Here is an 11,282-nt window from a genome sequence, read left to right as displayed (position 1 = left end):
AACCTCCTCTTAAGAAATTTGTCATGAAAATCCTATGATATTTACACCTTAGGGTCGCCATAAGTCGGAAACGACTTGAAGGCTCATAACAACAAACAAACAATATATTGGGCTTACTCGTTTATTTCAGATGTAGCAAAATTGGATGAACTTGAATTTAAAACTGTGATATTATGTCTTCCTCTTTTCTAGATTGAAAACAACACATGTGGATTTACCACCAAGATAACTTGTGATAATTCCAGTTCTTTAAATACTGTGCATGAATCTTCGTCACATTAACATTAAAGTTAAATTTAAAGTTAAATCACTTCTAATCATCATTGATTTCAGTGACAGAGTTATATACTCATGCTTGAATCTTTCCCACTGAAATCAATTGGATTTAAAAGCTGGGTTGGATCATGCCAATAACATGTAAAGATGCTTCAATGAGGGGCAGGGGGTAGAACACGCTTTGTACTTCAAAACCATGAAAAAAACCAAAACCAGCCAAAATCTCTTCTTTCTCATTTATTGATACTGCCAACGTGACTACCTTTACACAGGTAGATTGCTTTCCTACACAACATGCACTCTTTTGGGATTAATTTGGAATTACCTTTTTTTTCTCCTCTACACCACCTAAAATTATCAAATTAACACAAAAGTTGTACCTTAATGAGTTTCTGCATCTTTCTTTTAAGCAATTACATTAACTCTTTCCCCCACTGTCTGTGTAAAAGTTGCTTGGCAATAGTACATGCATATGACAATAAAATGGAGATCAATCCACCACTAAAAGGTAATGCACATAATAACATAATACAGTACTTTGACATTTCAAATAAATACCCACATAGAGATGTAATTTAAATGTAATCATGAGTCAATACTGTAACCAAAATGATGAAAATATAAGTCCCCACCTAGGAATAATAAAGTTTCTTCCAGCAAACAGAAAGCTTTTCCCCATGATATTATTATTACAATTTCTACTCTTTTTCGTTTTTTAGAGGAAGGTGGTTCCCACCCTCCACCAAGAAGTACCAAATTTAATCATTTAGACTTAGGCCTCAACAATTAGCACCAGCAGGCACATCTTGTTGATGCACAACTGTGTTTCTGTTTCCTGAAATCACAATGGATTAGATATAACATGCAAGAGAAAATATTAAATGTTTCCTTTTTCATCTTCACATTTGCAAACAATACTATGGTTAACTGGATCCACCACCATACAATCTACCAGAACACCAACATTTCCAAAACATCTTCTGTACTGCAACCACAAATGTGTTAATATATCTTGCTTATTATTTTAATCAACAATGTCCATTTTGGTTTGCAAAGTATATTCGAGTTTTACTTCGTTAGCCTGTTTGTTTCTTTTACATCTGTGCCCCTGAATTTGCATGATGAAGTATCATTGACTAACAGAATTTTTTACAATTTTGCATGTAATTCATCTCTATAGCAGGTCTAGCCATTACGAAATGTGTGGTAGGGTAGTTTGCTTTGCACTTATTGCTCCACATTGTCACTAAATTCCCAAACCACTTCTTGAACAGACTAAGCTAGCCTAGGCTTCTCCCTTTGAAATTATGAAAGGCACTACTGGCAACAATTAAACGGCAAAAAAGGCGCTGAAATAGAACACCCTAGCACTGACAACTTTAGAATTTGTCTTTCTAAAATGTACCACAATTTGGCACAATAAAAAAAAAGTAGTAACAAAAACCAATTCCAATTTGGAATTTAAGTGGTATAGTTGTACAAAATTCTGTTAATCAATCATACGCCATAAGATTTTCCTAAAACCCAGGCATTCTGGAATTTATAGGTAACACTAATATTTATTTTCAAGTGCCTATAACTGTTTTAAACCAGAGGAAAGTCAAGTTTTCTTCTTGTTACATTGAACTATTCCTAAGAATAATAATACAATATGAAAAAACCCCAGAATTTGAATACCCTGGATTTCTCAATTAACATGGCAGTTAAAAATCAGTAATTTCAAACAGATAAAGCTTAATATTTTATATTTAAAAAAAGAAAGGAAAAAATGCTGCTGTTGCACAGCACATATATAGTTCAGCAGAAATCCTGGTTTGCACTGAAGGTCTTTTCTAAACACATTGTAGAGCAAAATAACAACGACAACAATAATAAAACTCTGCCATATGCGAATAGGAGAACATCAAGCACAAGCCTCAGATGGAGACAGACTATAAGCATAAGTCACTGGATTTTTTTCCTTTAATATAAACTCTTCTACAAAAGAATAAAAAGACGTTAAAGTAAATATCAAAATATTAAAAGTGCACAGGTTTAAACAATCAGACTGTTGTTTTCTTTTAAAAAAAAACACTCTATAATGAAATGGAGGGGAGGGGGGCAATACCAATCTGAATATTTCTAATAAGCCATAATAAGCCATGGCAGCTATTACATTATGAAGTAGGTTTCTTCAGCATTTATAAGTTTTCTTCCTGCAGCAGCACTTAAAAGGATAAAGCTTTGTTTGTATCCACATTATGTCAAAAAGTAAAACGGGGTAAAAACAACAACACAGGTTGCAAATTGAAAATTATGTGGTTTTGGTTGGGGAAGAGGAAAGGGGGAAGAGGTTCATTATCAGTGGTTTCCATTCCTTGTGCAACGGGCTACCACCACTTCTAACCATAACGCCACAGGCTAAGGGACGAAGTTGCACTGTTGCAATGGCCTTCTCCGGGTACTACTCTACAGCTGAAAAATGGAAAGGAAAAAAAGGGGGGAGACACAAAAGTCAAAACATTAGAAACAAGAGGGAGATTTTTTTCAGTTTCTTCAGTTCATGAAAGGAAAATGAGAACACACACATGCACACACAAAGGTGTGCTGCAAGAGGTCCCATAGCACATGAGTCACCTGAGGGAGGGGGAGGTATCTGTTAGTCTTCTAATGGGAAAGCAGCCAACATAGCTCATGGGTGCTTTTCAAAAGCATCTGAAACAATGCTTTGAAACATGGCCTGTTAGCAAAAGCTGTGCAGGAAGAAAGTTTCTTACAAGTCCTGAATAAAGCTACATTGCTTAAGCAGAAGTATATGGCAGTGAGTACACAAGAAGGCTTAGGGTAGGCCCTCCAGAAACATGCAGGTCAGTCATGCCAGCCAACATAGAGATCAATAAAATCATTCAGGAAAAAAGCTCCAGTTGCAGAGGTAAGTGATGCTGTATCCCCAAACCAATGAAAGCAAAAAAATGAGACACCAATATAGCAGAGGTTAGTTTGAAGAAGCAGATCAGTCAATGGGTACAACAAGCCTGTTCAGACAGCCTGTCTTAAGTTTACATAAAACAGTAAATCACCTTTGAGGAGATGTCAGAGTTTCCTTTGCTAGCTGTGTTTAAAACAGTCAGACACCTGCAGCTGACAAATGGGTAGGTGCAGCAGGGCTGCTCCCTCTAAGCTTACCTATCATGGATGCTCCAGACAAAAGATGATGCAAGACTGAAGCCTCTGTGTGTGTTTGTGTGTAGAACAAAGGTTGAGATAACAATGGAAACTAATAATAAGCCTGTTCAAAACTTCACCTTTTCAGTAACACAACACAGAATGTGACAGTTACAACCAGCAATGTGAACTGACACAACGGTTGTTGCAATCTCACACCATCCCTATTTACTCTCAGTTATCTGGAAAACCCGCCAATGTAATTGATTTCTTTCAAATGTCCCCCCCCCCCCGGTGTGTATTGTGTCACATGTCCTACTAGAGAAAAGAATACCTTTATAGTTGTTAACAACATCTCCCCATCAACATGGAAGCAAAGATGTTCACGCTTCTAACAGAGCAAAGTACTGTAGCAATCTAAATGCCTAGTTATTTCCAAGGCATTTTTTTAAAAGGGAGGAGGGGCTGAAAAGGCCTTCTGGATTATTGTGCATCAAACAAGAGAAAAGCAGGATTTACCATTTTATTAAAAGGTGTTCTGTTTCTAAGACTATCAAAACCTGCTAATTAGCAATATTAAAGCTCAAATCCAAGAGAATACAGTGTTTTCTGCAAATGCAGTAATAAAGTGAGGCATGTTGGGCCTGCCAGGCAGACATCGATCAATCTACTGAAAAAAATACATGTTTGCTAATCCTTCACTTCCTGTATTAAACTGGATCATTCATGGGACACTACTTGTCTAATTTCTAGATAGCAGATTCTCTATTTTAGAATTTTTCAACGTGGTCCCGTTTTCCAGATGTATGTTGTGCTCATCGTGGCCATCTTTTTTTTCCTAACCTCACAGGTCCAAGTCTCATTTGGCTTCCTTCTGTTAGGAAACCAAGCAGCGCTTCCCCTTATTACTCTTACACTGTTGTACTCTTACACTGTTGTATCTCTCAACTAATTTATAGGCAGAGCGGCAAGACAGAAGAAGCAAGCTGCTGATCATCTAAAAGGAAAAGTAATGTGAGATGAGGCAGTACAACACCAAGATTATTATTAGCATGGCTTTAGGGGAAAAATACTACTGTCTGCAGACACAGCTGAACAGTCCTGCATTACTTCTTAGTAGTAATATTCCAAGCATACAAATTCTTTGAAAAGAGTACAAAATGAACAGGGCTTTACATTAAAATAATGTTTTGAGGCTAGGCACTTTTGAATTCTTTAGTTTCTACTTCTTTTGTTTTTTTTAAATGTGCCTTATTGTGCTCCTTAAATTTACCACAATTTCAAAAGCAACATTTTCCCCACAGTCTTGTAGCATTATCACTTCTATAGGCACCAATTATGAAGTACACTTTTTTAAAAAATTATCAAACATATTGAAATTAAGTGGCTAAAAAGGCCCCTTAAATGTTCAATAGTGACAACTTTTTTTAAAAACAGATTAATATTTATGTGCTACCCTATTTCATAATTATGTATTAGCAAGAAACTGATTACTTAATTTCTGGTGCCTAGAATGTAGAGCCCTGTGAAATGTGTGCTTGCATAAGAATTGCAATTTTTTTACTTAAACAAATCTCAGAGCTCTGTAATACTAAACTATTAAGACTTAATACTGACAGTTAAGGACAGCTGCATTGCAACTTGACAATACTAGAACATACTTCTATTAATTTTGTACACACATACTGTGCAGTTTACAGTAATAAAGGGCATGAGCTTAAGCACTTTTAAAATTCCATTGATTGCAGTGGGAGAAAATAGAACTTGTTTAACTTTCCCAACAAAATCAAGGAGATTTTTAAAATAAATTTAACTTTGGCTATATGATGCCCAGTGTGTAATACACCCTTCTGATGCATTACACTGCTAGAAGCAACAACATGATACTACAGAAACATTTGTAGTATATATAGTGCCTCACAACATAATGGCTCTGAAGCACTGAGATTATAATTTTGTTTTTTTAGCATCACAGTTTGTTCTAGGACAAGCAATATTGCATACCTCCTTTATTATTGTTATTTTTAAAAGTGTGCAATTTTCCCTCTGATATTAAGCATGGGCTGCAAATCAGAGAGTTTCCCAAGATATCCTTCCAATGAGGCTGTCCCAGATTTACAGTTTATAAGAAATTTTTTTGGAAGTAGGTAAGTGGTGATAATGAGAGCAACTAACAGCCACAGCAGTTTAGACTGCTCATATTACACATCTAATTTTCAATTATGCATTTCACCACTGCTCAAACATATTGATCATAATGATTTTGCCAGGGACATTCTTTCCATGATGTGAAGAATACCTGTCACCCATGGGAAGGGATCACATTTGTGCTTTACAAGCTACAGTTAGTAACACCAGGTGCAGCATACCTGGGAAGCACCTTTAACACTCATTAACAGCAACACCCAAGTCGTTCATGGCAGAAAGAGCCAAATGCTTCTCCACCATTAAACATGACAACAGCATCCCCCCTCCCCATGCCTGTGAACCAGTTACAGTTAAGACCACTATAATACAGTCTGTATTACATGGTTTAACAACATACTAGTACAAATCCACTCATCACTGCAACATTAATATAGTGGGGATTTATGCTGACATTCAACAGCACAAACATTAGATGCATATGTATGGCCTCCTATTTGCCTTCTTAATCACAGTAGATCTTATATTTCTCGCTGCAAAACACCTGGTTGTTGTTAAGCACAGCCCCTTCTGACCTGTCTCCACATGACCGTATATGACTTACGCTGGGGTTACTACTCTTGGCTTTGGAAGCAGATTTTGTGCGCACCCTTTTGGACTGCTCGTGGTCCAGCTCAAGATGCTCAAGGCGCTGGGTCAAAGCCAGCTTTTGCTGAATGGCCATGCGGAGCAACGAGTTCAGTGTCTTCTTCTCATCTTCAGCTGCAGCCAGTTGGCGTTGCATTTCGTCCAACTGGGTGACATACTCATCACACCTGCAATGAAAAGGCATTTTTCAGCAACACAGCTTTTTGACCATCAGCATCCAAGAACTATTTCATGCTTCTTTTAGTTACACTGATTTCAGTGGCAGCAGCTTCTGAGATTTTTTTTCAAAATTGTTATCCAGGAGAGATCCCATAGTTTCTGCCTTACCTCTTATAGTAGAATACAAAGTCTCTAGCTTTGCAGGACCAAAATATGGAAAAGTTCCTTTTTTGACTACTCCTCTGGCCAGACTAGCTGGGGGACTCTAGGAGTGGTAGTCCAAAAAAGTAACTTTTCCAAGCGCTGTGCAGAAGTAGTCACAAGAAATCCATTCTAAAATCTTTTTGCCCAGAAGGTTTATGAGCTTTGCACAATTTTTACAAGAAAAAGTGCATTCAGCAGAGGAACACCATATATTTCCCAAATAAAGGAACTCCATTGTGTTGGTATACCTTCCAGCCACGAGGCAAAACTATCCAAGAGAAGTGTCACTAGGGGGTGCAATGGGGATGCAGACTACAACAAGTGACACCTCAGAGGGGAGTGGTTGCCTTCTGGTATGAAGTGTACTGCACTTTTTTGTGGGTAGACTTGGCCTCCTGGAGACTGAAGGTCCTGGAAGGACTTCAGCTGAGAAGCTGCCAGCACACCACGGTGAACTCCTGGAGGCCTTTCCCATCGCAGAATGCTACATTGACTCCTTTAGGACTTGTGAATAAGGCAAGTAGACTGAAACAACCCAGGACAGGAACAGTTTCTTTGGATGCTGCCATTCACTAGTTGTTGATGATCCTATTCCTGAAGGACCATTGGCCTAGTGGCTCTGAGCTGAGGGGAGGTGGGGGGGATAACTGCAAGAGTTTCTGCCCTGGGTGACATCAGCTCTAAGGACACCACTGCTATCCAAGTTGGTTTTACTTATTGTACCTATTGCACTATTTACAATTAAGTTCCAATTTTTATCTCCTAGACAAAGGAGCCCCTATGATCCTCTTTACCTGTGCCCTCTACATCACAAGAGACCTGGGGCTGTTTCTCACTACACATTTATAGAGCTGCAACTCCACTTTCAATTGCTATGGTTTCATCCTATGGAACTGTGGTAGCGCATTTAAAGTTCTCAGCCAGAGAGCTCTCATTTATATTATTATTATTATTATTATTATTATTATTATTATTATTATTATTATTATTTCATCTGACCAAACTAAAAAACCCAGGATTCCATAGGATGCAGCCATAGCAGTTGAAGAATAATCACAGTGCTATAATTGAGTAATGACCAGGACTTGGAGACAGAACTCAGTAACTATTAGATTGTATAGTTTCAAAAGTGGAGGATAGCTCTCTTTTGCTTTTTTGTTCCAGTGCATCTGTAATTTTGTCTGGCACATAGCAAGGCTAACCCAATTTTACATGCAAAATCCATTTGAAGACTGTCATAAACAACAAAGTGTTGGGGCAACATCCTGCCCAGCGTTCTCTACACACACACCTACATTTTGATCAACATCCAGTGTGAAGTCTTATGGAGAAAGGGAAAATATCTTCACAACACTGTTACATTTTTATTGGTCCTTTTAAAAATGCTTCTTTCATTATCCGACTTTGAGAGAGTGCTTTATTTTAATGGGTTTACATAGCTATCACTATAATACGTTACAAGACTATCAAAATGAAATGCAAATCAAAAGCCCAGGTATACTACAAAGATCCAGATTCTTGTTTCTATCAAAGCTCTGAAAATGACTGCACACCTCAAAATGGGGTCATTTTGCTATGGAAATATGGTTTTTCTTTGACTGCACATACTGAGGTGTGGTTCAGGCTTCACACTGCCTTCTCTTCACCCCAAGGACCTAAGGAACAGAACTGTCAAACCGTAACTATCATTTAACTGTGCTCTACTCAACCTCATTAATTAGTGTAGGACACTGTAATTAATGTTCATTGGCTTTTCCTTGCCAGAAGGTATCAGTACTGTCTTTTATGGAAATACAGCAAAGTTATATAATAAGGGCATGCCGAGTCATTCCAGGGCTTGTTAAAGACCTTATAGACTGTTCCACAGAATGTCCTGCAGTTAATGAAGATAGCTTGCTTTCTCCTTCCCTGCCTCTCCCTCACACACAACACACAGATTCATAGAGGAACTTTTTAAAGTTCCACAAGTCAAATCCAGAATAAGACAATAGCCAAGCTCAACAGTGAATTTCCCTTATCTTTAGCCAAGTTTCATAACCATAGCTAGCACTCACAGAGCTAAAATTAGAAATAAGACCATTGAGATCTGTGAGAATTTTAAGGGTTTTTAATGTCTGCATGCCTCTTTTTAAATTTTATCATATACATGGCATATTTCAGATGTACTCTGAAGAGGGCTGCTGAGAATGCCAAATTTACCTACAAGATAAATAAACTATATTAAAATATATATTAAAAACTAACAAAAATTAATCTTAAAAAAATAGCAGGAAAGAACAACCCAGCACCCAGATTGTTCTCAGTACTAAGATTCTGCAGAATCCTAGCTTATGAGAATCTAGTATCTAAGAAAAACCTTTCTACCTCAACAATTTTTTCTCTTGTTACTAAATGGTAGTGCCATTAAAGAAACAGAATGAATTATAATAACTAAGCATTCATTAGATTTGCACATGTAATTACTTTTACTCTTATACATTTGAAAAAATGAAATGTTAGACCAGTGATGGCGAACCTATGGCATGCGTGCCAGAGGTGGCACTCAGAGCCCTCTCTGTGGGAACATGTGCCATCATCCCAGCACAGAGTTTGCTAAAGTTTGTTACTAGAAAGCCAGAGGAACATGGCACTTTGTGATAAATAAGTGGGTTTTGGGTTGCACTTTGGGCACTCGGCCTCGAAAATGTTCACCATCACTGTGTTAGACTAATACTTTGATATTAAGCACATTCTCAGCTCCAGTGATTAAAGAGACATTTAAGGTATGTCATTAATTTACCATATTTTTAAAAAGAAATGAAGGAAAATATATTAAGCCTTTTGGGACAAGGCTTGATATTTGGGGAAAAGTTGAAACCTTAAAACTTCAAAACCCTGAAAATGCTACAATAGTGGCTGAATTATTCATTTTGAAAATAAACCAGAAGTGAATGTGCTAATGATTATATCACAGTTTCAAAAGCAGAAGAGAACTAGCCTTGCTTATTAAAAGTGTCGTACACTTTCTCTCTGCATATTTTAATTTAAATAATCTGTAATTCTACAGCATACTTGCTAAAATGGTTAACCAATCCCAGGATATTTTCCCTTCTGCATTTCATTATGACATAGCACAAGACATAACCATACATTGAAAGGGGCACCTGCCATTAATTAGTCCTCTCTAGTCTAGCTTCTTTTATACTCAGTGTGGTGACTTTAAAGCAAGCGTGTTTAAAAAGGAGTCACATGGAATGAAATGTGAAAAAGAGAACCAAACCAAAGCAGTATCCTTGCACCAACTGTACTTTTTATCATAAAAATACCAATTTCTTTCAAAGCCCAAAGCGAAATGTACCCACTTCTGCTTTGGGATTTTTTTTTTATTTTTTTTTTACATTTTTCAAAGAATGTGGAGCCCTGGAATGACCCGGGGGTAGAAACAGGCTTGAGAGAGACATTAAATTAGTCTCCAGTCCTGCTAAACATGCCTCCCCCTGTCTAATGCTTTCCTTGCTTAAATTTCTGTTGTGGAACAGGCAAAGCCAGTAGAGTGTGTATGTTTAATTTGCTTTGCATGAACAGTGCTCTTCAGGTATCTTGGCTTTGGAGCCACTAAATCTCCCAACTTTTCTCTGACAAAAGTGATAATAATAATAATAATAATAATAATTATTATTATTATTATTAGTAGTAGTAGTAGTAGTATACCGCCCTATGGGAAACCAATCCGGGCGGTTGACAACAGTAAAATATAAAATATAACAATTAAAAACACTTTATCCCTCCCCCCCTTAAGACAGTATTAAACAGTATAACATGTTATGTCTTGTGCTATGTCATAATGAAATGCAGAAGGGAAAATATCCTGGGATTGGTTAACCATTTTAGCAAGTATGCTGGTAGCTTCAGTCCTCAGCAATATTTGTTTCTCAATAAGAGAGAAATTCTATTATTATTATTATTATTATTTACTCAGCGAGTGAAGTCAGAATTTTGCTTCTTTGTGCTTCAGGAAGGATTAGGTCCAAGTGGCAAAGCTGAAACAGCCTGATGCCCATCCAGTCATCCTGGCTATGCAGAATTCAAAGGTGATGAGAGGTAAGGGCTCAACAAAAGGCCATCACAAAGGGCCGAAGAGATGTTTCTTTTAGGAAAACTGGAAAAGATTTTCACCTTCCCCCCTCCCTTTTGATCTTTTGTGATAACAACAGAATGTATGCCAGCATCCAAGTGTGAGGTTCACCACATATCTTGTCCCATGTACAAAAAACAACAACATCACAGATGGCTGTGGGAAAATCCCTCAGTGGATATAACCAATTAGGCCAAGCTATTTTCTTCTAAATATAGCCTTTCCTTCCCTGACTAACAGAACAGAAATTCCTGATCTGCCTTGGAGAAGGGTATCTGTTCTCCAAAATACCAGTCAGTTTTCCTCTCACAGAGGAGCACAAAAACTGCCTTTAACCTGCCAGATGTATGCCAAATTAGACTACTCATTGCCTAGAACCCCTCTCCTTATGTTTCCCTGTATTCTGATCCTAACTAAACTCCTCATTTCAGAGGAGATTTTCCTCATGTTGCCTGGCTACACTGCTCTTTGCTGAAAGGAATGAAGGCCAGGGGGCAGAGAGTGGTGGGGAGAAATCAGAAACAGGTTTTGGCCCAGTGGCACTGGAAAGGTTGGCTGCCTTTCCAAGAGAATCCCACCCAGCCCACTTGAC

The 11,282-nt window shown here is 37.7% G+C and overlaps 1 protein-coding gene across 4 annotated transcripts in view; it reads right to left on the bottom strand.

Moving 5' to 3' along the window:
* Window positions 1–376: 376 nt before the first annotated feature.
* The window catches only part of BICD2 (BICD cargo adaptor 2), a 124,172-nt gene continuing 113,266 nt past the window's right edge, over window positions 377–11,282 (bottom strand). The window contains exons 7-8 of one of the 4 annotated variants that reach the window (XM_089522832.1): window positions 6,170–6,380; window positions 377–2,730 (exon numbers count right to left, since the gene is read on the bottom strand). In XM_089522832.1, the coding sequence (XP_089378958.1) occupies window positions 2,725–2,730; window positions 6,170–6,380 (217 nt within the window). In that variant the 3' untranslated portion in view covers window positions 377–2,724. Of the gene's footprint in view, window positions 2,731–3,687; window positions 6,381–11,282 lie in introns of those variants that run through there. The other 3 variants (XM_089522841.1, XM_089522814.1, XM_089522823.1) reach the window with 3 other exon arrangements.

The sequence above is a fragment of the Sceloporus occidentalis genome, unplaced genomic scaffold, assembly GCF_023333645.1.
Source record: "Sceloporus occidentalis isolate IW3139 unplaced genomic scaffold, rSceOcc1.0.p SCAF_1, whole genome shotgun sequence".
NCBI classification, from domain to species: domain Eukaryota; kingdom Metazoa; phylum Chordata; class Lepidosauria; order Squamata; family Phrynosomatidae; genus Sceloporus; species Sceloporus occidentalis.
This window is presented reverse-complemented; position numbering and strand designations above follow the sequence as displayed.